The sequence below is a fragment of the Neolamprologus multifasciatus genome, chromosome 19 (genome assembly GCF_963576455.1).
Source record: "Neolamprologus multifasciatus chromosome 19, fNeoMul1.2, whole genome shotgun sequence".
NCBI lineage: Eukaryota > Metazoa > Chordata > Actinopteri > Cichliformes > Cichlidae > Neolamprologus > Neolamprologus multifasciatus.
The window spans coordinates 8,494,134-8,520,219 of NC_140457.1; the positions used below are offsets into that span (position 1 = coordinate 8,494,134).

The 26,086-nt window shown below is 38.1% G+C and overlaps 3 protein-coding genes across 4 annotated transcripts; 1 reads left to right on the top strand and 2 right to left on the bottom strand.

Annotated features, from left to right (window-relative positions):
• Nucleotides 1-4: 4 nt before the first annotated feature.
• Nucleotides 5-7,950, top strand: cdkn3 (cyclin dependent kinase inhibitor 3). The gene is made up of 8 exons (XM_085144423.1): nt 5-103; nt 1,060-1,160; nt 1,265-1,320; nt 1,427-1,471; nt 2,084-2,306; nt 3,758-3,789; nt 3,880-3,983; nt 5,635-7,950. The coding sequence occupies exons 2-8, from the start codon at nt 1,084-1,086 to the stop codon at nt 5,722-5,724; spliced, it is 627 nt and encodes a 208-aa protein (XP_085000549.1). The 5' UTR covers nt 5-103; nt 1,060-1,083; the 3' UTR covers nt 5,725-7,950.
• Nucleotides 6,725-13,665, bottom strand: cnih1 (cornichon family member 1). Of its 2 annotated transcripts, XM_085144429.1 has the most exons (6): nt 13,529-13,665; nt 11,411-11,479; nt 11,111-11,158; nt 8,891-9,003; nt 8,632-8,775; nt 6,725-8,270 (listed from the first exon to the last, which is right to left on the bottom strand). In XM_085144429.1, exons 1-6 carry the CDS (start codon nt 13,607-13,609, stop codon nt 8,243-8,245), a joined length of 483 nt encoding a protein of 160 aa, XP_085000555.1. In that variant the 5' UTR covers nt 13,610-13,665; the 3' UTR covers nt 6,725-8,242. The 2 variants fall into 2 exon arrangements, with proteins under 2 accessions (XP_085000555.1, XP_085000556.1); XM_085144430.1 differs by lacking the exon at nt 11,111-11,158.
• A 446-nt stretch (nt 13,666-14,111) lies between these two features.
• Nucleotides 14,112-25,023, bottom strand: gmfb (glia maturation factor, beta). The gene is given in 9 exon segments (XM_085144257.1): nt 14,112-17,416; nt 18,872-18,945; nt 19,056-19,136; nt 19,298-19,349; nt 19,564-19,613; nt 20,225-20,321; nt 24,795-24,821; nt 24,823-24,884; nt 25,020-25,023. Coding segments are annotated over 9 exon segments (519 nt in total). The 3' UTR covers nt 14,112-17,344.
• Nucleotides 25,024-26,086: the final 1,063 nt, after the last annotated feature.

A 26,086-nucleotide genomic window follows, 5' to 3' on the forward strand; every position in this document is an offset into this window, starting at 1 on the left:
TCGAATGTGATTGGCTGCATGCTTCATGGAGTTTTTAAATTGTTGCAGCTGCCGACAGACTCACAGGGCTGTCAAAACAGTCGCGAGGAAGATCGCGTGACTGGTGAGAAATCACGAAAACTATTCCGATATTCTGAATATTTACACACAGACATGTATTTCCTTAAAGCTACAGAGCTTTCTGTTTATTTTGGGCGACAGTAAGATGGTGGTTTTACTTAATTTTGGTCTTGTTGTTATCGTGTTCTGATATGAGCTGCACAGCTAGCGTTAGCTGGGTTCGATGTGAAATAAACCGTCAGTTCTGATAATAATGTTCATAATAAATCAAACTTTATATTTATCGGAATTTTTATACCTTCAAAATATTGGAGAATCAAGTGTGTAGATATTTTGTTTACCTTGAGGCCGAAGGATTGGTTTGAAGCCAATCCTTTAAACTAAATGAAATTGGCCTCTTTGAATCAATATAGAGAATCATATATCAGAATAAGAATACTTTATTAATCCCTAAGGAAATTATATCCACACATTAACCTGACTTCTACATAAACCTCTTTAATGCCTTAATAATGGCAGGCCTAATATCAGGGCAGTTGCATTGTGTTTGAATATCATTTACTTTACGTCATCATTGGCAGTATGACTTGACGTGGAGATATATTTTTTGTTAATAAAATGGTCAGAAAAAACATGATCATGCATAGAGTTCTGCTAAATGATTACACATATTTATTACCTTTACTGTGGGTTTTGATAATGCTCAACACAGTTAGTCCATTGTGACACTGGAAAACTCTTCAACTAAAAGCAGGGAGCCTAGCCTTTTTGAAAACAAAAAACCTACTACAGCAAGCTTGTTATGGCAGTAAATATATTACATTTTGGTTTTTGCAATGGAAATTTTTATTAAACTCTGCATGTCTGACATTACAGTAATGTGAATTTATGTGTTGATTATTCAAAACGGTATAATTCATGATATATTGTTGAATATTATCAGGACCGGTAAAGTGTCAGTAGCCAAACATAAGTGAACTTTAGTGTGTCGCTTCTCAGCTGTTTGGGGGGGGGGCTGAAGAAATGAGGACAAGCGAGTTTGACTCTTCATCTGAAGATGAGGTCGGAGAAGAGGAGCTGACTCCACTGCACATCTCCTGGTAAGTTTGATTAATTTAAAAGCTGTGTGGATGTCTACATGTTCTTGCTGACATGGACACAAACAAATATCACTCTGCTAATATTGGTTTTCATTGGCTTTAAGGTTGCCTCTATCCATAGTAGGGTGCCCGCAGTTTCTTGGAATATGTGCACTACCAGGTGAAACAATTTGTCTACTGTATTTACTGCATCGTGTATTGATTTCTGTTTTTTTCTGACATTTTTTTGTTTTTGCTCTTTTTTGTTTTGTTTTTGTTGACTAAAGGTTGCAAATACAAAGAAATCCGCAGATGTCTGCAAAGAGATATTGGTAAGTTGATGCTGATCCTGATTTTACCAGATGTAATTAGCATTCACAAGCAGATGTCTGAATCTAACCACTTAATCAAGAAGCACGATTTCAACATATATTTTAAATGTTGAAAAATAGTCTTTCTGTAAGATGTAGAAAACCTTGTAACAATAATAATAATAATAATAATAAACTTTGTAATAATAATTAACAATCTTTGTTGTCATTGCACATGTACAACAATATTGAATGCAACCCTGTCTGTGCAAAACTCTGTCAATTTAGAGCATGTTGAGTATGTTTTTTTGAGTCAAAGTCAGTGAGTGAGTGTTGTCGTCTTATACAGCCTACACTCATTAACTGTACAGATACCTTCCTATTAGCGCACATTAAAAAATGTATAAAATACTAGAACTGAACTCACCAGAAGTCAAGCACAAACTTGATAGTGGATACTGTTTAACTTTATGCAAAACATTTTATTCACTTAGCTATCTGATTTATGATTTCATTTTGCACAGTATTTTATAAATAGTATGTTTATGCAGAAATTAGCCTTAAGTGGTGGAAAAAATGTGGATAACCTGGGTTTTCCCATTTTACAAGAGAAACTTCTCTTCTTGTTTACAGAGGAACTCCAGAACCAGGGGGTGCAGGATGTGTTTGTTTTCTGCACAAGAGGAGAGCTTAGCAAATACAGGGTTCCCTCACTGCTGGAGGTCTACCAGCAGCGGGGCTTCAGGGTTCACCACATGCCTTTTCTAGATGGAGACGCACCTGAGCTGAACCAGTGCTGCCAGATCCTTGATGAGCTGCAGATCAGCCTCAAGAACGACAGGAGGACAGTGATCCAGTAAGTCAAAACTGAGTTCAGTTTAATGTTCCACACAGTGCGTGTTGTCTACCTGTTAATTAGTACAGACAAAGCAGAGAGGAGAGTTAGCATGTAGTACTGTGCAAAAATCTTAAGATTTTTTTTTAAAATCTTTTGCTAGTAAAATGGGGGATGTATTAAAATGTGAAACATGTAAACACAACAGAAGATGAAGAAAACAGAGTTTGTACAATTTGAACAAGCTCGAAAGTCAGTATTTGGCATGACCACCTTCATTCTTCAACACACCCTGAGCTAACTTGAGGAAAATATCTTGTTTGTATTTCATGGAAGAGTTCTCCAGGCTTCTTGTACAACATTCAAAGCTCTTCTTTCGATGTTGGCTGCCTTTGGTTCCATTGTGTCAAGATAATCCCACCCTGCTTTAAAAATGTTGAGCTCCAGGCTCTGTGGAGGCCAATCCATGACTGATTGAAAAGCACACAGTGTTCCACTGTGTGCTTTTCTATCCAAGAATACTTTTGTTGCAATGGGTGTGTATTTTGGATAATTGCCTTGTGTAATGTTTAATAGCTGTTTTGGACTCACCTTGTTGGTGCAATTATGTTATATTTGGCATTTTCTGTAGATATGATGAAAGAGAACCTTCTGAAAATGTTCAGGTACAAGGACTGGATTCAAAACGAGTGAAAAAGAAGCCAGTGTCCAAAAAAAACTTGAGATCTCCAGAAAGCCTTGAGATCTCTTGTTCAAGAACTCTTAAATAATTACCTGAAAGACTTAGGGCTCAAGTAGTAGTAGAAAGTATAAGCCTCCAGTAATCATATTTGAAGTAGTGAAGGTTGTTTACATACAGCGGTAAATGATTTAGAATTCTAGAACGAGTGGATGGATATCGGCTGAACTGCTGGGTGGTTCTTTGATCCCACACAAATCAGTTTTATAGCAACAAAATGATTTTGTTTTTCAGTTTCCAGTAAAAGTGTTGACAGGATGCAATTTTATTCTGATTAAGCTTTTTTTTTACGCATGACCAGGGTTAAACAGAGTTACCTACAAAAGCAGATCAGATTGGATAGTAAAGAGAGGTTTTTGTGTTGCTCTATAAAACCAGGAGATCTGAAGTGAGCAGAGCTTTTACTGTTGTTGCTAAAAGGCCCCTGAGAAGCTCTCAACTCTCCCAGAGAGCTTATAAAGCTGCTCGCTAGGCAACAGGAGGAAACTGGTTGTCCTGAACTTGTATGATATGAGTGGGTTTTAATGCTGAGAGGCATCGCTACCACAGTATTCCCTGTCCAGTAGGACACCTTGGTATCATAAAACTTTGAAGTGCCAAATGGCATCATATCACCACAAATACATCTATTTTCAGCTCCTCGGGGCACCTTTCATTATACAATACAACAGTTTTTTTCTTTAGCTGTCAATTTCATTGGATTTTGTCATTTTCCTTTTCCCTATCTCCTCAGCTGCTACGGGGGCCTGGGACGCTCAGCATTAAGTAAGATTATTATTCTTTTATTTTGAAATTTTCATGTCATGTTAATTTAATGTCACTGCTCCCATCACATGGCTGTTGTTTGCCCTGCAGTCGCTGCCTGCCTGCTGCTTCAGCTCTCTTCCACAATGACGCCAAACAAAGCCATCGAAATCCTCAGGCACCACAGAGGAGGAGGAGCAATACAAACAGTGAGGGTGAGTTGCTGCTTTTCTTCCTCTTCATCTGTAGTTTTTAAGGGGTCATTTTGCTGCTCTTGTTAGTTTATTATAAACTCATATTTTTGTTGGTTTGTACCTTGCAGAGACATTTGATGGTCTAAAATTGACGCGATTAATAAATTAGATTAGAATAGAATTTTTTAGCCCTGCGACAGCCTGGCGACCTGTCCAGGGTGTATCCTGCCTCTTGCCCTAAGCGGGCTATACAGACAGCTGGGATAGGCTCCAGCCCCCTGCGACCCTGACAAGGATAAGCGAAAAGAGAATGGATGGATAGAATTTATTGTCATTGTACACGCACAACAAAGTTGTGGTTAAAAATTAACTCAAAATAAACATCAAAACGCTCAATTCAGTCTGCTCGAGAAAAGAAAAGTATAAACGTGGAAGAACTGCATGTTAAAAATGGATGTAGCTACTGAGCCTCCAACCATCGGTTTGTGTTTTGAAGCCTCAGCTTTGGCAGATGCTGCAAGCAAGCGGTGGATCTGATGACAAACTGTAAATACTGTTACATACCTATATGAAAGCAGTTTGCTATTCACCTTATTCTAAATCTGGTCATTCACTACGATGTCACTATTACTCTAAACAGATTGTAATAAGATCTGTAACTAGTGATTAAAACCAGAACCTCATAATTGTCAGGTAACTTGCTGCTAGAAGAGTCTTGGGGATCTAATTTATAAATGAAAAAAAAGAAAAGAAAAAATGCTGCTTATGTAAAATAATCAATTTACACCCAACTGTCACTTTATTAGGTACAGCTTGTTAGTACCTAATATTGGATATTGGGTACTTGCAATGGACCCCCTTTGCCTTCATACCTGCCTTAGTTCTTCATTCCACAGATTCAACAAGGTGCTGGAAACACTTCTCAGAGATTTTAGTCCACACTGACACAGTTCCTGGAGATTAGACTGACATCTTGTGACTGTGGAGGCCATTTGAATACAGTGAACTTAATGATATGTTCAAGAAACCTTTATAAGACACTTTGTGACATGGTGTCATCCTGGAAGCACTCATTGGAAGGTGGGTACACTGGTCATAAAGGGATGAACATGGTCAGTAATAATTCAGGTATGAAGGGACTCAAATTGTGCCAAGAAAGCGTCCCGTTCACCATTATCCCACCGCCAGGAGCCTGTACCACTAATACAAGGCAGACTAGAGCCATTCTTTCATGCTGTTTACCCCAAATTCTAACCCTACCCCAGGAATCTTGCAGCAGAAATTGAGATTCATGAGACCAGGCAACATTTATACAGTCCTCTCGATGTGTGAGCATGTGTGAATTGTAGTTTCACTTCCTGTCCTGCTGAGAGAAGTGACATAAAGAGAAGTGACAAGTGCGGTCTTCTGCTGATGTACACTGTCAGAGATGCTCTTCTACTTTCCTTGGATGTGGTTATTTGATTTGTTTTTGTTTTCAGGCCATTCTCTGTAAACCCCAGAGATGGCTGTGTCAACTGCCAGTCAATCAAAACACCATAAATTATAAATAAAGCCTCTGAATTCATGAAGAAAGTATCATCACAGCATTATATAGTCTCTGATTTATTAAAACTTTCTGTTGTGTGATCCCTAATTTTCCATTTACCAGCATCTTTTTACTTTTCTGTAGCAATACAACTTCCTTCACGAGTTTCGGGAAAAGTACACAGCCTACCAAAGTGAAAGTGAAGTTCGCTCGGAGCGCTCGGTGTCTCGGTGATTACTGCTCCTTTCTACAGAGCTGGAAAAGTCTCGAGTTCCTCAAGCTTGCTTGTTTGCCGGTGATGCTTTCCTGATTGTGTGGTGGTATGATTATATTCTTGAGAAATGCACTTTAGAATGAACACTGTAATATTTTGCTTTTTATCATCCTCATTATAATTAATTAAAGACTTGATGAGGAGATACTGCTTTATGTTATTAGATGGAAAATGTTGTTTCGTTTATATTGCAAATAAAATAATGGTGTGTGTTAGAAGTGCTATGTCAGCTGGGCAATATGTGTGTATTTTCCAATGGTCTTTTTATTTAAGGGGAATAAAACTGCACAACAGCTTTTCAGACATCAAGTCTGTCTCTAAATGTGGAGCTTATCAGTTATTTCTAACATTTCTAAGTTACTTTCTTCATTGAAACCAGAAATTACTCAAATGGGGTCTTTGTGAACTATATCTAATGATGAAATTAGGCCTGTATGAACTGTAATGGTTCTTTCCTTGTAGCACAAAATCTAATGCTGCAAAGTCAAGTTATGTTTTATTTTTCATCGTATTAAAATATCCCACAATTTATATTTTTCTATCTACATTCTGTGACTCATACCACTTGCAGTAGTGAAATGCCAATAACGTTTGCATTTCCTCTATTGGCGCCCTACATTTGCTATTAGACAACCTTTTTAGTAATTTTGTTAAGTAATCTGCAGGAATAGTTCTCTAAGCTTCTTGAGGGACATTCGGTACATCTTTTGATGTTTGCTGACACAGTGTTTAAGTAATGTCGAGCTCCGGGGAGGTGTTCCATTGTGTATCCGTTGTATCAAAAAAAGACTGAAAAGAAATGGACTGAAAATAAGTGAAAAAGAAACCAATGTCTGAATAGAAGCCTGCAAATCCACTTTGAATAATTACAAGTCTCGCTCCTGACGAAATATAAAGACACGAGGGTTGTCTTAAGGTTTTTTTGTTGACATTTGCATAGAAATAACACTCCAGTCCACGTTAACAGAGCAGGATAGTTTATTTAGATTCAAATAAACAATTTCCTAGATGTAATTTGATGTGATCTAACACAAAAACTTCATTTGAATGTGACAAATGATAATCCTTTTCCCTGATAAATTTACATGTTAAACATGACAATAAATACTCTAACATGAATGAAAAAGTTTTGCAGTGGCCTAAAACAGTCTAGATTCTGATTCTGGAGATGAGCGATACTGCGAGGAGTGCTTGATATTCTGAAGAATTACTAAAAACAAGAAAAAAGGTCAAATTGAAAACATGAAAAACAAAATGTTGGATCTTCTAACAATGTGGAATATTTGGTGTTGAAATTAAAACGCACAACGACAAAAAGAAATTCAAAGGTACATTCAACAGTATGGCACATCAGCTGATGTCGATCAAAACTTGAATGCCAAAAGGAAAGAGGAGGATAGTGTTCCTTCCTACCGGTGAATACATTAAAGCAGCGGTCCCCAAACCCCGGGCCGGTACTGGTCCGTGGCCTGGGAGAGTTGAGACTCTGGTGTAAACTGTATGGTTTTCAGCGTTATTTTGTTATCGTTTTTTTTGTTAACTCTGTTTTCCTGGGTCTTTTCACGTGTTATGAATAAATCTTTTTTTCCAGTACCGGTACTAGTTTTATTTTGTTGTATTTGTCCGCGACACCTTAAAGGCCGGTCCGTGGCGCAAAAAAGGTTGGGGACCGCTGCATTATAGTACTGTTGAGTCTACCTTTTATTTAGAGATACCTGCAAGGACGGGTCTACAGATCACACACATGGCGGTCCACACTTAAGAAAACAAATATCAGCAATAGTTTGACAGGGATGCATGGAAACAATACATCAGATAGCTTGAAAGGTGATAACCGACAACCAGACTACTACTGTCCTTGTGCGACACGTTTCGTTAACATGCACTTCAGCCCTCAAAGTGTCATGTTATAAGACCTTCTGCATCTGCGGGCAAGAACAAAAGTCTGTTTTACACTCCGCTGTTCATTTTAGTCATGGTAATGAGTCACGTGGCAGGTGTAAATTGGCTTTTAAAGCCCGGGATCTTATTCACAGAAAAAGCTAATGCAGTTCAGCACACAGCTTAGATTCTCACAGATAAATGCACACCTGAAAATGTCTACCTAGTCTGTAAACACTCAACAGTTGGGAACCGTGATGAAAAAAAAAACCTTTATTTTAAATCCCAAGCATCAAAAAAAAGAATCACACTATTTAAAAAAAACAGGGAAAAAAAAAGAAGAGACAAAGATGTGTCCATTCAGGTCTGTCCATATTTTCCATAAAAGCTTTGTAACTATAGTGCTATGAGAGGAACACTGCAACCAGGATTCTCTTAAAACTGGCTAAATGTTTCTGAAATGACAGGTTTGTCCACTTGGAAATGGCATCTTGTGTTGCTGAAAGATGGTCTCCAGCAGGTCCAGTGCTCCAGCACTAAGATCATAGTGTCTGGTCGTTTACTGTACATGCAGGTCCTTTTGCTTCATCGCACCATTTAAGAGCTCACCAGAACGTAGATCATCCTGTTGGAGAGAACAAGAGGAATATCTAAATAAGCATCAAGGCTGGTACATAAATCCACAAATTGTTGTTTGACAAAGGAAGACTGAGCGCCTTTTTAAAAGCTGCTGGTAGGCAGATTTTAGACAGAGCCGTGCTGCGTTGCTCTCCTGTCACTACTGACTGCCTCTACCTTTCAACGAACAAGTAAAGTGGTGTCCACCTCTCTGACAAAACTACCCCAGGATCAACATATCTTCATATCCACACATTTTTTGCACTTCAAACAAAAGCCGCCATAATGACGTCCAAGTCTCAAAGATTCTTCTCTCAGTAGATACAAATGAAAAGTAAAGAGCAGAAAAATACAAGTGAAAAACATACCCGTAGAGATAGTAGAAGAATGACAGGAGGTAGAAAGCCAGTTTGCACCAGCCTTCTTTTTGACAGTACGCCAAGATGTCAGCGTTCATGATGGTTGTTGGGTCGTAAAGTCCTGGACAGCTCATCACAGGTCTGCTCATATACCTGCAGAAAGGCCAACATGAAAGCAGCGAGTTACACGCAGATGTGACTTGTTTACAAAGGTTTAGTTAAGTAAAACCAGGTGTTGACTCTAGGATCAGTGTTTTCGAATACGTACCTCCAAACATGATAAGCCAGCAGTGGTAAGTTGAGACAGAGGGTGAGCCACTCGGCCGCACAGAAGAACATCACGCAGAAGAAGAAGTGGATAAGATACTCTGGGAGCACCAGCTAAAGGAGCCAAGGAAGAAGAGATTATGTCAATATTCGCATACAGCTGATAGTTCAATTCTCTTGTTCTAATTCTGACTTAGTAATGTACCGTCTAAACAAAGTTAATCAATCCACTCAATGTGTGGAATAAATGCAGAGACTTAAAAATTGAAGCACACTGATCAGAGGACAACACAATGTGATGTAACGAATCCTCAAAGGTAATGAATCCTTTTTACAAGGAGAAAGCGGAGCTATTTAAAGAAGCAGACGTCTAAAAATTGCAGTAGCTGAAAGAATACAAGGACTGAATCACAAAAGAACTCTGGTTAAGCTATACTTTTGTGCTTTACATGTGCTATACAGGCCTTTAGTGAGGTCCAGCTTCATCTTATATTATGTAAAACACATAAACACTGCCTTATTTTAACACATGAAACAGGGTGAAAAATTAAAATCATCCATATGCAGATTTTAAGCCATTCCTCACTTGTTTAAAGCTTACAAAAGGTGCCACACTGAAGCCATATGTGGCTACGCATTGAGAAAATGAATTTGTATAATCGCCTCTTTTAGTCACTGAAGAAACATGTGGTGCTTGCATAATTTTTTTTTAATAAACTGTTGCAAATGGATAGAGAACATACTTAATTTCCCACCCTGGTTATGTCATGCATTATCAAGTGTGACCACAATTAAAGGGGGACAAATTGCTCTGAAGAATATCTGCGCATCCCAACATCAACATTTTCTGCAGTGAGGGTGAACCTACAGATCATTCCACTTCCTGACAAGCGCACTGGACAACACACCAGAGAAGGACCATGCTGTGAGCACGCTTAGCATTGTCGATGCAGCAGCCTGCCTCAGGTTGACAGAGTTCGAGCTGGTTGCGGGGTTCAGGGGGGCAGATGGAGGCGCCACATGGAAGCCATGCATTAAAAATAAGAGCAGAGGGCGGAGAGGAGGGGGCAACCAACAGCCCACAGATGGAAGGGTGAGGGGTGTGTGGGAAAGAGGAAGTTGCAGGAAGGACGGGACGGGCTTTAAATGTGCTGAAATCCTGCACTGTGCTGCCAAATACAAAACAACTGCGCAAAAAATAAATACATTTATTGTGCCAACTGAGCTGAGAAAAAAAGAGGCCAAAACTGCAAATCGGACTGTGGAGCATGTCAAGGCTTAAACGCAGAGGAACCTTCACTTTTCAGCTAAGAATCACTGACCAATCAGAAGCTCTAAATATTGCTGAGCTGGAGAGTGTTTGGATTCTGCAGCCATCTGTTCTGAACCGCAGGTGATGCGCGTTAGAGCCAACACTGAGATCATAAACAGTGGCCTAGGTCTGCTAATTGCTGACTCAAATTGTAGCATTCACCTTGCAGAAAAACAAGTTGTGACATGCATTTAAGAAAACAGATGATTGAAGAATAAAACAAGCTGTCTTGGAAAAATCAAACACGCAAAGTATTTTTTTAAAAAAGGGGGGGGTTTACAAAATCAAAAGACTAGTGTTCGGGCTGCTGTGATTCTATACCATCCTAACAGTTATGTGCAAGCTCTGCCAGAACTGCTGTTTCAAATGGAAAACAAGATACCCATCTCTCAGAGTTTCCTGGGAATACTCTATACTTGTAACTATATGCAAACAAAGGGTAGGTTGTAATAAAGATCATGCATGTTTTGAGCATTTGCAAGTCTTTTCAGTTAACAGCTATTCTTAATCCATAATCAATAATGAGGACTCTTCGTCCAAGAGTATAGTGCTTACCCACTGTTAGATATCCATTTGCTTCTACGGCCAAAAAAAGGTAGTTCAAGAAAGCTGAAAACATGCCTGTTAGTCAGTGCAATCAGTCTGAAGCTGAACTTTGAGGCGTACAGAAGAGAAATACAAAAGAAGAGATTGAAAAGCCAAAAATAAAACTATAACGACCGTGTAGGTGGGGGGAGGAAATAAAAAGGATACAGGTGAGGCACAGGTGGCATGTTGTCTAATCCCGAGCTGAACCCTGACCTAAAGATTAGTTAACTGAAAAGACGTTTGCAAACACTTCCCCGTGCAAAATGACAAGACTGCAGACTGAGTTGGAACTGAGCGGGCATTTTAAAGATTGGTACAAACCTTTAATGCAATTTTGACTCTTTTAATCTTTTTGACCTTTTCAACTGTCTTTTTGTCGTTAAAAGTGGTTAAAAAAAAAAAAAAAAGCAGATAAGGAAAAACAAAAAGGCTGTTAGAGTTTGACAGCTGACAAGATCACTGAAGTTATAACAGGCAGGTTATTTAGCATAACAGTGCAGAGAAATGAGAGAAAAAGACAGATAGGTGGATAAAGTTGTACTAAAATAAAGAGAACATCTTTCATCAGAGCATATCTGCATGCAAGGAAGGTGTGATAGCTGAAGAGGTGAGATCACTTACCGGATTTAAAGTGTTACATTGATCTATAGGATTCTTGTAGTCAGTCTTCAGCTCATCAAAAGCGATTATCTGAAGGACCAAGGTGATCAATGGTAAAATGTTAAAAAACAGAGACTCAGAGGACAGCAGGTGCAATAATATTTTACCAGGTTACACTACCCATACTGCCCTTATATACCTTCACAATAAAATTTGATTTAATATGGATAATGCCTTGTATACTGGTGCTGTATTTACTGACTTTCAAAGGGCTTTTAATACTGTTAATCAATAGGTGACAAAAGGTCACCAGCTGGAAATGTTACTTGTGGTGTACCACAAGGATCTATTTCAGGTCTATTACTTTTCCCCATCTACATTAATAACAGGTCTGAAGCTCTGTATTGTGAACTTTCTTTTTCCCTAATCCTAACAATATTTAACTAAAATTCTAATCTGTTAGCCTCTGACTACAGGAAAATAAGCTTTGACTTCCTCTTAGGAAAACTGAAGTTATCCTTTTTGCCAGTAACTGCAAACATAACAAGGGCAGAATTCTGTTAGTCAAATGTGACTCTGTTTGAAATTAGCTCAACTAATCATTTAACACATCTAGGACAAACTAAAAATGTATCATGTACAAGGTAACTGCAAAAATTACACTCCTATATAGACAAAATATTAATTCATCTCGGTAAAAGAAAGGCAAATGATAAATGATCTGTTCTAGTCCAACCAAACTATGACTATGCATGTCACTCATGGTTAATGGCTTTCAGAAAAGACTAAACCCCAAGTTATAATCAGCTCAAACAAACTCATCTGCTATACCCTCAGCTTTGACAAACTTTAGCATAGAATAAGAGCTACTTTTAGGCACCCTTTTTCACAAGGGGTCACCACAGTGGGTAGGCTCCACATTTTTGATTTGGCAGAGTCTTTATGCTGGATGTCCTTCCTGACACAGCCCCAAAGGGATCTCTATCTCCTCCCGAAATCAAACAGAGGATCATTTGCTTGTTTGTAAATGATTCCTCTACATTAAAGTGGTAAAATGTCCCAATAACACGTATAATATTCACACCAAAACTGCTCCCTTATTCTTTCGCTTGCAGTAACCAGAGACATGTTAAAAACAGGAACAAAAAAACTTTAAGATGCAGCACCATCTTTAAAAAAAAAAAAAAGAAAAAAAATCTAAACAAAATAGGTCATTTTATAGAAAATTAATTTACTACATCTTCGGGTATTGGGTAGGCTGTGGCTCAGGTGATAGAATACTTGTCAGGTATCCTTGGGCAAAATACCCTGATTTCAAGTGTGGATACAATCAGATAAGCTAAATTCTCATATTTAACTTATTTGTGAGGCTGATTTGTTTGAAACATGGTTTGAAATACTTAGAGAGGGTCTTTTACGGAAAGGAGTATGATTACCTTGTATGATGGTATTACTTCAAATAAGCTTTTTAATCAGTGATATGAATGAAAATCAAAAGAAAATTAGTCTTTGGTTTGCATTCAAAAGCAAATTGCATGTTCTCTGTCTTCAAGTTATTTATTCACAATACAACAAGTAAGTTCTCCAATATGACCAGCCAGAAGCAGAAAACTGAAGATATCCAAACTGGAAAGTTTATTTATCTATTTATTTATTATTTATCCCAAGCCACGTCACTGATTACTTCACGCTAGTAAATGACTGAACAGCTAGTTAATTATTTACAGCTTGTTTAATGTGCTCCAAACTCCCCATGCTTACGTTGGGGTTGTGACTGCAAAACCTGGCGGTATTACACAATGCAGAGATGTGACATGTCGATAAACACATGACAGCCAAACGTTAGCTTAGCATGCTAACTAGCCAACACTGCACTCTGAGCTGGCAAGCGATACAAACAAAATAAAGGGGTATAAAACATGTAAAAGTGGTGTTGAGCTCTATATGGATGATGGGCAATAGTTTATTAAAAACACGTCTTGGTGTTAAAGCTGCTAACTTGTTGTCCTAGCCGACCGGACAGGGTGTGTGCCATTCATTCCCAGGCTTCGTTAGCTCACTGTTAGCCAGTCTTTCTCATTCTTTCACCTACTTTTACGTCCGCACCGTTTGGCAAGCGACCTAGAAATGTGTACTTACATGCCAGATAGCGAAGAAGATAAGCGCGGCCGTTAGCAGCAGTGCGAGCATGTAGCAAAAGGCCGCGAATGTGAACGCCATTTTTCTCCGGTTCTGCTGGTCGGTTCCTGGCTCGATCAGCGGATGATGCAGGCAGCTTCCCAACCGATTAATGCTGCTTCTTCCCCTTCTTCTTTGAGTGTTAGTGGCTGCAAGTCAACCATCTTAAAGCAGGGTGCGTTACCGCCACCTACTGGACCATTTAGTTATCTGAAATCACTTTTAACATGCATTAGCGCCATCTCCTGGAATTTTTATCTGAACTTCGGTGTTTTCTTTATCTCCGGGAGTCCCCAGAGTTTCAGGAATAGTGTCCATTGTGTGGTTCTCTATCCAGGTATGCTTTTTACTGCACTGGTAGTGTGTTTATGATCATTGTTGTGCTAAAAAATGAAGTCATGGCCAATCAGATGTTGTCCAGATGGTATTACATGATGCATCAAATTCTGATGGTACTTTTCTGTGTTCAGACACCAAGACCATCTCTGATGAAGCTCATATGACCATTTCAGTTTGAAAACAGCAGTCTCTGGAAACACATGGGTAAACATCACTGTCATTTTATTTGGACAACAGGACAAGACACTTTTATAAAGTATGGGAAAATACAAATATCTCAAGTTTCACTGATGCCACGAGGCAGCTGGTTATGACAGATGTTTCAGGTGGTTTTTTTTAGTAAAAAGGAAAGAAAATAGAATAGGCATTTAATCAGAGGACACCGAGCGCTGACAACACAATTGCAGGTTAAAGTAAAAAAACAAAAAAAACCACTAGAGGCCAAAAACTATATGCGTTCACCACATAAAGATAAAAAGCTGTTAGAGATCCACAGGACATAACCAGATACATGGCTCAAAACCAAAGGGGGCTCTTAGTTAACTGGACCTTACATTAAGGAGACTGAGTTTGATACATGATGAATGGACAGTTTCTTATACATCCCATTTAAAATAGCAACAGCAGAGGCTTTCTTTTAGAGAAATGAATGTCAGTTTGGACACACTTCAGATATCACACCTGACGACTGTGATGCAAACCTTTTATAGCATTCATGTGCAAATAAACGATGTCAGAGACTTTGTGTAGCTGTTCAGAAAGCATCGGTGAAGCCTTCTGTAAGGCTTACTTACTTTAAAGCATACACTTCTTCTACAGTAGCTCTCCACATTTTAGAGGTCTTTAGAATTTAGAAAGATAAATATATTCACATCTAACCCAGTACATTGCACATTTCAATTGCATTGAATAAACAGTGTTCATTTCAAGCTGTGCATATTCCTGAATTTACAGACTTTCTGAAGGGTTTTTCAGGTCATATAAAGGTCATTTAATCTAGTGGATTTGTGTTTTTCTGCTATTAGTAGACATTAAAACAAGTGATTACACTTATGTCCCCTTTGCTCCTGTTGGATAAAACCCTGCCCTTACGAATGATGCACGTGGAGCAGTTTGATTGTATGAAAACATCTTTGAGCCAGATCTCTGGGAGAGTTTCTGTTGTTTATGAGGGCAAAGACGCCATCAGAGAAAAACAGGTTTTGGCCTTGCAGCATGGCCTTGGTATGGTAGCCATAGCAATATAATATCATGCACTATCTGGAGAATTTCTGAGCTTTAATTCAGCAATATAATTCAGGGTAAAAGTGGACATGTGTAGTATTATAAAAAAAAAAAAAAGAAGTCTGCTACTCGGGTCACTTACTACTGAGGTTACTCCTGTTTTATCACAATAAAACCAGTCTGTATTATCTGCAATACATGCATAGTACATTCTTATACAGCTTAACTATCTGGGGCTGGTCATGCTGCTACTAATCCTTTGGGTAGTGTGCTGCACTGGCTTAAATACTGACAATATTCAGCAGGGAACCAAAAGCCAGGAAAAATGCTGTCCCTTTGGGGCATGAAAAGCCAAATACATCCGTTTGTAAAGTGTTTGAGCTGTGTGCTCCAGCACAATGTATTTTAAAAATGCTCAAAGCTAAGAAAAATTGGGTAAACGAAAACTACAGACTGAGCTGAGCTGAGGATATTAAACATTGGCACAAAAATGAGCTGCTGGCACATTCAATACATAAATATCAGCCTTTCAAAAAAAAAAGCTACACCGGTCAAATCCTGCGTCTGCATGGAGAATGTAAATCGGCCAGATGCTGTCATTTACCTGCCAATTCTGGCACATCTGGCGTTTGGAGAAATCGCAGCCGTCATTCTCAAGGCTGCGACAACCATGAAGCAATTCACGTGGCTTTACATACGGATTTAAGCACGACATTCATAAACACCAATAACAGTAAGAGCTATAATGCACGATAGGAGCTAACAATCACCCTAAAGACACAGTAACCCATTTAAACAGAGTCGCCCAGTAGATTAAAATGAGGGCGGGGACTACCACCCTGTGTAATGCAGTGTAATCATCACTGTCATGGTCGCTAGAGACAGAGGTTTTTGTGTGTAACTGTTCACATCTGGAATGTTTCAGTGGAAAAATATCGTTTTCCTGGAGTGTTGGATTCTTGTAATAAACATGCAGGTCAAACGCATTACCCACAATTCACACTGTTTTTTTTCTCTCCTCTAAACAGAGATTTTTAAAAAACTGATGACAGACTAACAGGGTTACATCTGCAGCTAAATAAGCACCACTCAAGGGCTTCTGCCAGCTTGTGTTCTTGTGCACAGGAGAAGGTGCAAAACATATCATATAGATACATGTATTAGTGTTACTGTAAATTATAACTGAAATGCCCTTGACTAGAGGAGAGACGGAATAAAACAAAACTGAATTGTAGCTATGATTGTTCCGAGGTTCTGGCAGGAAGTTTGTCTTTCACAATAAAAGAAATGAAATGAATATAAAGTATATACTTAGCTAAACCTAGAGACACCAGAAATAACTAAATATTTAAAAAAAAGACTCTCTCAGATTATTAAAATCTAATGAACATAAAACGGTAAAACTTAGGAGGTTCTGAGTGTAAACATCTAGAAGAAACAGAAAGCGTTGTTAAAAAGTGTTCGAATTCTTTTGAATTGTAGAAATGGTCAATTTCTGCACTTGAAGAGCAATGAGAACATTAATTCTAGGGCTGCCCCGACAAACAAAGACTTTCTTAGTCGAGTAGAAGTTGCAATTATATGTTTGTCATATTAATTTAGGTATTTAAATGTGTATTTTAGGAGGGAGGGCTGAGAAAGAAAAGTGATAGCACGGTAATAACACTTATCCTTTATCTCAAAGTAATCCCACCCTTTAGATTTCCTGTTGATAATATGCAACTATCAGCCAAAGAGCTCAGGGAGTAGCTGTGTAAACAATAGTATCTGGCACAAATAACTGAGTGTCAGTGTCAATTAATCATGACTTGAGTCTTTGGTTGACTAATGGGGGCAGCCCTCGTTAATTCAAAACAGATACATAAGAGGAATATGGAGAGATTGTATGGAGACAATAACAGACCTGCTTCAAACAGTATGGTCAGTTTTAGGCTGCCAGATCGGTGAAGTTTAGTAAGTGCCAGAAATGTTGGCAGTCACAGAGAAGCATTCAAACTCTTGTAATTGTGTGCACCTTCTGGCATCTTATGAGTTGTAATGAGCGTTAAACGCCACCGAGCAGGCCTAAAACAGACGACTGCAAACACTATTTAAATCAGGTCTGATGCAGGGAAGAGGGAAAGGTTAACTGTGGTGTGTTGTCTCCAAGAGATGTCACGAGTTGTGCAATCAGGATTCTCCTCGTATCCCAGACCCCTGGAGGAGGTGATGGGTTTAGCGAAAGAACCCAAGTTTCTCTCTAAGCCATTCCTCTGTGAGGTCCTCTGTGTTTCTGATCTCAAACACCTTGAAAAGAAAAGAAAGGAGTTTATCACTTTCTCACACGGCTGTGGGGGAGTTTTTACCCATTTTTCTTTACAACATTGCTTCAGTTTATTGAGTTTGCAGGTATGAGTTTATGCACAGCTCTCTTAAACTCCCAAATTTCCCTGCATTTCAATCTAGTTAAGGTCTGATCTTTGACTGGGTCATTGCAACGCCTTGATTCTTTTCTTTTTCAGCCATTCTGTTGTAGATTTGCTGCTGATGTTGGGATCACTGTCCTGTTGCATGACCCAGTTTGGGTTAAGCTTTAGCTGTTGAACAGATGGCCTCACATTTGACTCTAGAATACTTGGGCATACAGAGGAGTTCACCGTGCAGACCCACTGACTGAAAGGTGCCCAAATCATCACCCCTCCACCGCCGTGCTAACAGCTGGTACAAGGTGTTTGTGTGTCTTTCTGTCTAAAGGATATTGTTCCAGACGTCTTGTGATTTCTTTAGATTCTGTTTGCAGATCTAAGTTGTGCTGCCATGTTCTTTTTAGAGACAAGATGCTTTCTCCTGGTAGCCCTTCAAAACAAGCCATACTTTTTCAGTTTTCTCTGATGAACATTTGAAATGCATAGTGAGGCCTCTATGGACTGAGATGTAGCTCTTAATTTATTTGCAATTTTTCTTAGCATCGCATGCTCTGACCAGATTTGCTGCTATCGGTTAATCAAGTGATTAGCAGCACTCCCCACTTACTCTGTGTGTAGGGGAGTACTTCGTTTTTCACAAGGCTACACAGACCCTGTGAAACTTTCTTTTTCATATGACTACATTACATGGCACATGGCAATCTACACAGCAGTTCTTGACATATTTCGGTTTGGACCACAGTGGTGGGCTGCACTGCCTGTCGATAGATCTATGCAGTTAACACAACTGATAGAAGTAATTCAAATTTATACCACCAGTTTAAAATTTAAACATTAATGTGGCAAATACAAGAATATAAGAGCTGCACCAAATACACCCATGACACTGGCTCCTTCTGTGAAAAAAATATTCCAAATCTGGACAAAAAATATTCTCAACTACCTCCTCCTTTAGTTAATTTTTTAAATACAGTGTTTTAAGCATTTCTAAAAAATTGACAAGGTCTCAAAGTCACATGGATTTTTATACATTTTAATTTGGGTTATTTCTTTTTGAGCCCTCATAATTTCATAGGTAGAGGAAATAGCCACATTACATTTAGAGTGGGCTATATCATTTCACCAGTTTGATGTCAGCAAAGTGACATTAAACTGGTGTATCATAAAAGTCAAGTCAATTTATATATAAGCACATTTAGAAACAACAGGGATTGACCTAAGTGCTATACAACTATGAATAAATCAGAAAAGGGAAAATACTGAAAAATAGAAAACAAATAACACAGAAACAAAAGAAAAATATCAAAACTCAGTCTTATTTAAAACCTTTACTAACCTTGGTCAGTTCAACAGTCTGCACCAGCTTGTTTTTGCTTCCTGCGTACATCATCTGCTGCTCTGGTCTGCAACCTGCCAAACACAAAATCAGCAACTTTGACAAAAGTTTAGCAAACAGTAGTTGCCTAAGTTTTGCTCTAAGTGTACGTATATTTAAAAAGTAATCTCAGAGAGGTTCATACCCACGGGGCTGGAGAAGATGAAGCAGAGGGGATAAGACACACGCCCGTCGTCATGTTCGTACTTATAACTGTAGACGATAAATGTTCCTGGTGCTAAGGACTGAAACTAACCAACATGGATAGATCACATGTAAGACAAACCCACTGCCTAACCGTTCCATATGACATACAGGCTGCTTACAACGATTATAATTCATTTTATGCTGACAAAATATTGTTAAAATAAGATCTATTCAAAGGATATCTTGGCTGTCTCTCTGGCAGCTCGTCCTTTAGATCATCGGGAGAAATATCCTAAAACAAACAGAAAGAGTTCAGTTGAAATTATCAAGAAAAGCAATCATCTACTAACATCCAGCACCTGGCAGGCTGTCAGGTCAGAGCTTAATGAGTTCACCGTCACTTCTTTCAAACCATACACTGCTATCTAATTAAACATTTACATTTTAAACCTGATTTTATAAATATTGTTGCATGTATTTGAAAGATAGAGTAATATAAAGCTCACCTTATGCTCTTCCTCCAGAATGACCAGCTGCTTGTCTTTATCAATCTTCACTGAATGGTACAAGAATATAAAAACTGCATTAAAACAGTCACATTTTACAAGCAGTTGTTTAGTGCTTCAAAAATGAAGATGATCGAGGGGGGAGAAATCAATATTTTGGGCTGCAAAGCTCTAAAATGTGACCCTGAGTCTGAGTCCATGTCGTGCAAACAAACGGCTAATCCCATTTGACATTTTGATCCAGAGATGGATTAAGCTCAGGTTTGATACACACAGCCTGCTGCATTTGGAGGCAACTCATTCTTTCCTGCATACAGAACAGCAGCTATCTTATAGTTGTTAATACCAGGAACATTTTCTTTTGTGCTATATTTATAACATTTAACTTTAACTACAACAAACCACAGAGAACTGTACAATCCATGTCAAACCGCAGAATGCTCACAATTACATTGTAACCACTGCTGACTGAACTGCTGCCCATCTTGGCGAGGACACTCAATTTAATTTAATCTCAAGAGTCACACAAGTTACCAATCTAGAAGCTCTACGAGTATTAAAAGCTCCCTTGTGGAAAACAAAAACGAATTTCAAGTTACTCCGATTTTTATGACTCAGATTAAAAATTCAGGAGACACACTGCTCAGAGTCTGTGACTTACTGATGATCGCTGCATTGTTGGTCTCCTTCCGGAAACGAAACTCCCTCAGCTTTTTAACCAGATCTTCATCCACTTCACACACTACCAGTGATTCACTCTGATCCGGCGTGGGAAAACAAGGCAATGGAAACAAATAAATGAATTTCAAATACATTAACAGTTTAATATACAAGTCACTCGACACACAAATTAAACTTTGGGGGTTGATGCAAAGTTAAACAAAAGTTTACCTATTTATTTTGGAGAAGGTAGTTTTCATTTGGATTAGACTACCTTAGTGCGCAAATGTCTTGAGTCCCCCATCATTCCTTTATATTTTGCTTCCAAGCATTCAGACTTTCTTGTATTTTTTAAACTGGTCTTGAGAAATAGCTCATCTGCTTTTTAATGATTTCAGAGGAATCTTTATTTTTTTATTTTATATGATAAGCAGTTGACATATTAATCATTCAAGCATTTAAAAGGGCACCTATGAAGGAATTACAGTCAACTTAGCAAAGAACTATCATATATCTACAGCTGATGAATGGTATTTTAAAGAAACAGGAAAAGAATCCACCAAAGACCTGTAACACAAGACCAGAGATATGCATCTGGCCCTTCACCTGAATCCTCATACTTTTCACTCAGTCCTGATCAGCAATGGCCTCAGTGGAAGGGCGACTGTCAAGAAACCATTTCTAACAAAAACAGCTACGGTGGAGCTACGGTGTTGGTGATGTTGTCAAAAGTGTTAGAGTGTCAGATTTTGATCCTACCATCTAGAAATCAACTGATGTGCAACAGCTGATTTTTTTATATGACAATGATCCCAAAGGAACTGTCATGGATTGGCATCCCAAGACCTCAGACGTCAACATTACTGAAGCAGTGTGGGATCATCATGGCAGAGAACAGAAGAAAAGGCAGGCAGATTTCAAAGAAGAGCTTTGAATAACTTTCAATAACCCTGGAGAACTATTCCTGAAAATTACTAAAAGAAATCACAAGAAAGCTTGGCTAAAAGAGTTCAGACTGAAGAATAAAGGCAGTATTAAGTATTCACTATAAGTTCATTAGAATTGTACAAACTCTGTTTTTGCCTTACATACTGTAATTCCATGCATGTTTGCACATTTCAATAAACTGTCACACGCATTTCACGTTTCACAAAACATAAAGATATGAGGGGGGCAGCCTAAAGTACTGTAAAGCAAATATTCTAGCAGCGCCATGATAAAGTCAGAACATTCATGCATGTTTGACTTTTTCCTGATGTGAGGTAGATGATTTTATGTAGTCAATGATACTGTGGCTCAATAGTTCCAGACTGCTGGGGGATTCCCATGATGCATGGGTCTGCTGGAGGTTTCTTCCTGTTAAAAGGGAGTTTTTCCTTCCCACTGTCGCCAAAGCGCTTCTTATAGGTGCTCATATGATTTTACCTGTTGTATTATTGTAGGGTCTACCTTACAATATAAAGCACCTTGAGGCAACTGTTGTTGTGATTTGGTGCTGTATAAATAAAACTGAATTGAATTGAATAATGAAGTGGAAAACAGAAAACACCACAATTACTGCATTGATGTGATATAGTAACAAAACACAGTTGCAGTAGTAGATATAAAGAGCATCTTACACACTGTGACATTCAAGCAGAAAATGAAATCAGCAGAAATTTTACATTCCTCCTAATCTACTGCTATATGTGTTAATTTTAATTAATATTTGAAGACAGCTTATTGGTAAGAAAGACAGCTGCAGAGTCCCAGATTGTGGCTTTAAGTGGTTTTCATGCAATTTACTACTTTGCCATAGCAGCTATATCCTGAATTAGTGAGCCAGGGTAAAAAAAAACAACAACAAAAAAACCCACCAATGCTGGTGCAATTTTTTGTTTCATGTAAATATTTCTGTCATGTTTACAGTTCCAACCTCAAAACGGAAACTCCATGTTTTGGATTTAAAAGATTTGTACTTTAAGCTACGGGTGTTGCCAATTCGTGAGGAGCTTCACGTCTTCTTGACCTCTGCTTAACTTTGCTGTGTCTTTGTGAGATATGTTATCCTGTGTTTGTGTATAGTAGTGTAATAGAGAAAAAAAGGAAAAAAATTATAAAACAGAGGCTTTTTAAGAACAGCATGTCGAATAATCAGCATGTCTCTTCCTGCAAAAGTCCAATATGACGCACAGGATTTCATCCAAAAAACAAATAAATCGATTAAATTAAATGAAAAAATCAATGCACCACCCTGAACAGGATTTCATTTCTCTGAACCTTTGTCACGTCCACACACAACATTACATAACACCATCATAAAGACATAAACTCTCCACGAGTCTCTTCAGACTCTCTGAAATCTATAATTACACCTTGGAGAACAGATGGCTGGTGGGAGTCGGGATTTCACTGAGCTCAAGGAAAGATCTTCATAGATTAAGAGGAGGCTGGAGTGTCTGTGGCTGCTGGGACTCTTTAAAAACAGGATGCATGGGGAAGGGATTAGGGACAGCCAGGACAATGAAAGATGGGGATGGCCGAAGGGTTACTTCTGGTTCAAATTCCTCCAGTCAATGACAGCTAGCTCATGAGTTTGGCTGCCAATTCAACCAGGAAATGAGAGCCAGTTAACTTAAACCACCAGTTAATAATGGACCCGGTGTGTTTATGCAGTACATCAGTAACATTGCTCTAATGAAGATAGCTGAACTGCCATGACACGCAGCGAAAGACCCAGAGGGAAATGAGATTCATCTGGACAAACAGCCGAGCTAACGTTAAGGTAGCTCCCAAAACCCAGACGTGTTGAAGCACATCAATGCAGACTGCTGCATCAAGCCACCCGCGCCCAGCTGCAGGAAGTGCAACAGCTTCGCCTTCAAAATATAAACATGCGCAAACTTGCTCTAACCTCATACTAAATAATGTCTTGTTTTCTTCATTTAAACACCTAAACTACAAATGTTTAGTTGACAATTAAAATCAAAAACCAAAGAAACATCACTACACCTCATAAACTTAAACTACTCTTTTTTATTGTTATTATTAAATATATTGCAATGTTCTCCTGAATTATAATCAGGCTGCTCTAAAATGTCCTTGGAAAGGTTTCAGTTGATTAAGTTAACTGAGACGAGCGAGAGAGCGAGAGAGAGACAATATTTCTCCCATAGTGGCTTCCCTTGATTGGCTCCCTGTTAAATCCAGAATTCACTATCAAACTACTTATTTACTTGTGGTTCCCAAAGTTTCTTAAAGTAGAATGGGAGGCAAAGCCTTCGCCTTTCAGGTCCCTCTTCTTTGGAACCAGCTACCTGTTTGGAATCAAGAGACAGACATCCCGTCCACTTTTAAGATTAGACTCTAAACTTTCCTTTTTTATAAAGCATATATGTAGGGCTGGATCAGGTGACCCTGAGTCCTGGTTTAGTTAGTCTGCTGAGGGATGCACTGAGTATTTCTTATTCATTCACCTCTATTCACTCTCTCTGTTTATCCACCACTTTGAATTTAATCATTAGTTATTATTAATCTCTGGCTCTCTTCCACAGCTTGTCTTTTGCTCTGTCTCCTTCCCCTCCTCCCAAATGATCATGTCAGATCGGCTGGCCCTCCTTTAACTTGGTTTCACTGGAGGTTTCTTATTGTTAAAAGGGAGCTTTTCTTTCTCACGGTCACCAAGTGTTGAGGTTTCTTTCTAATATTGAAAAGTCACTAAAATATAAAGTCCCTTGGACTAATTTTTGTTACTGTTATTGTATTTAATAAGTGGTATATTCAAGAAAGTTACATTTTAATCATTGAGTGCTAAAATTAAGACTATGTGTCTTACAAATTCATAATTTAGTGAAGATAAGCACCACAGTGAAAACGTACAAAGCGCAAAATAATCTTGTTCCAAACTGGATTCAGATGTTGTGTGAGTGAAAATAGAAAGACAACGTGTGAATTCAGAGGGAAAGGTCGCCTGAAAAAAGGAAAAAAATAAATAATAAAAAATATTTAAAAAACAAAAGATGTATATCTGTTAGAAGGGTAAGCGTGTAGAGTAACTGTAATAAGGACCTAGTACTGTGTTATTTACGTAATTATACGTAACGTAATAACGTTACGTATAATTAATTATAATTATATTTTTTTAAAGATAAAAGAGAGGTAATATTTAGTTTTGTCCTAGTTTATTTTTTATTCTTAATACTTAGTGTCAAAATCTAGTTTTAAAAGTGTCGAGATTTAGAATATGCAGTACATAAAGGTTCATCTTTCACCCTTTCGGCCACTTGTGCCATTTATTTATTCGTTTACATCAAGAAATGCTAATAATGACCCAAATTAAAATATATTTTTCAATTTATTTTACAGCACAGCGTTCTGGGGTTTTTTATTTTGTAATTCATGTCAGGAAACGCGTCACTTCTGCTACGGCTGACTTGACAGGGTGGAACTAATGCTATGCTAGCAGGCTAAAGCTAGCCAATCTGCGACCTTACTTTTTCCTCAATAAACTCCGCATCTGCCAACAGCACACGATTAAAACGCAACGACGAAGCTCGCAGCAGCTCACTTGCAAAGAAAACCGAGTAACTTACCATTGTTGTGGAGTTAAAAAATTCCCCCGGAGCTGCAGCGGCTGTTCTGAATGGTAGGGACGCTTTCAGTGTTTTTTCGTTTTTTTCCACCTCACATCATCTTGTGACTGGTTTGACCAATCCCATACAGGCGCCCCCTCCTTCAAAAGTTTCCTGTAAATCTGTGCTCAGTCTAATTTAGAGTTAAATTTGAGTTTGAAATCCAGCGTCTTACGTTAAACCGACTCATACTCGTTACTATTTAATAACAGCAGATTCCCACCTAGGAGATACAATACTGCTGGGACATCAATAATGTTTCAGTGTAGTTAACTCAATATGACCTCAACTGAGAAATGATTACTTATGCTTTTACTTGGAATGCATGATTAGAACCTTCAGAGTATTTCACTAAATTAATTTGGTAATTATTTTAAAGTGAGATTACTTATTTTAAAAAATGATGTTAAGACATGACAAACAATATTTGGAGGAATAAAAGTGAGGCTTTCAAACTAACTAAAAGGAGAAGTGTTCTGTAGTTTTATAGAGGGTGGTAGGAAATATTTCCTTTTCAGTAGCTCAGCAAGTCTGATACTCTGATTTAAAGGATTACCACCAAATAAATAAAATAACACTCTGCATTAAACTGTGTAAGTCTGTGGCCACACTTCAGAACAATATTCATCATATAAAAACCATTTCCTTTTATGTCTACAGACTCAGTCTCTTCAGAGTATAATATTATTAATCAAAGTATAATAATAAACTATTGTTAATTTATTATATTTTAATGTTATGTAGAATATTTGTAATTATTTTTAATCAAAGCTGAGTACCAGATTCCACACAGTTTCCGCTAAAGCATAACATCATTTTTTTAATGCTAACATTGAGTTGTTTTGCGTTGTGCGCACATATACTAGAGATCCCGGTAGAGCAATTGAGACCCGATTTCAAAATAAAAGTGATCTCTAGGTTAACCAGCACATTTACATGAGTCCATTATGAATCATATAATCATGAAATAAATAACAGTGGAGAAATAAAAAATTATTTAAAAAACTGTGATATTACAAATAACAGAAATATTTTAATATTACAGATAGTAACTATAATCACATTTAAAGAGACGTGTACAGCCATTACAAGTGAACCCACTGTCCAACAGACTAATTTTAAAATTAAAAACCAGACTGACGTCTTCTGTGAAAACAGAAAACAGTAATTTTGATTGACAGTAAAATTGATATTTTGTAATATTTGCATTTGTTTTTATGATTTTTATATGATTGATAACGTGTTGGTTAATG

Coding starts and splice junctions, on each gene's coding strand:
- cdkn3 (XM_085144423.1), top strand. CDS start 1,084: ATGAGGACAAGCGAGTTTGACTCTTCATCTGAAGATGAGGTCGGAGAA. Junction 1,472..2,083: donor ATGTCTGCAAAGAGATATTG/GTAAGTTGATGC, acceptor TCTTGTTTACAG/AGGAACTCCAGAACCAGGGG. Junction 3,790..3,879: donor CCTGGGACGCTCAGCATTAA/GTAAGATTATTA, acceptor TTTGCCCTGCAG/TCGCTGCCTGCCTGCTGCTT.
- cnih1 (XM_085144429.1), bottom strand. CDS start 13,609: ATGGCGTTCACATTCGCGGCCTTTTGCTACATGCTCGCACTGCTGCTA. Junction 9,004..11,110: donor GAGTCAAAATTGCATTAAAG/GTTTGTACCAAT, acceptor TGGCTCCTTTAG/CTGGTGCTCCCAGAGTATCT. Junction 8,776..8,890: donor CTGGCTTATCATGTTTGGAG/GTACGTATTCGA, acceptor GCCTTTCTGCAG/GTATATGAGCAGACCTGTGA.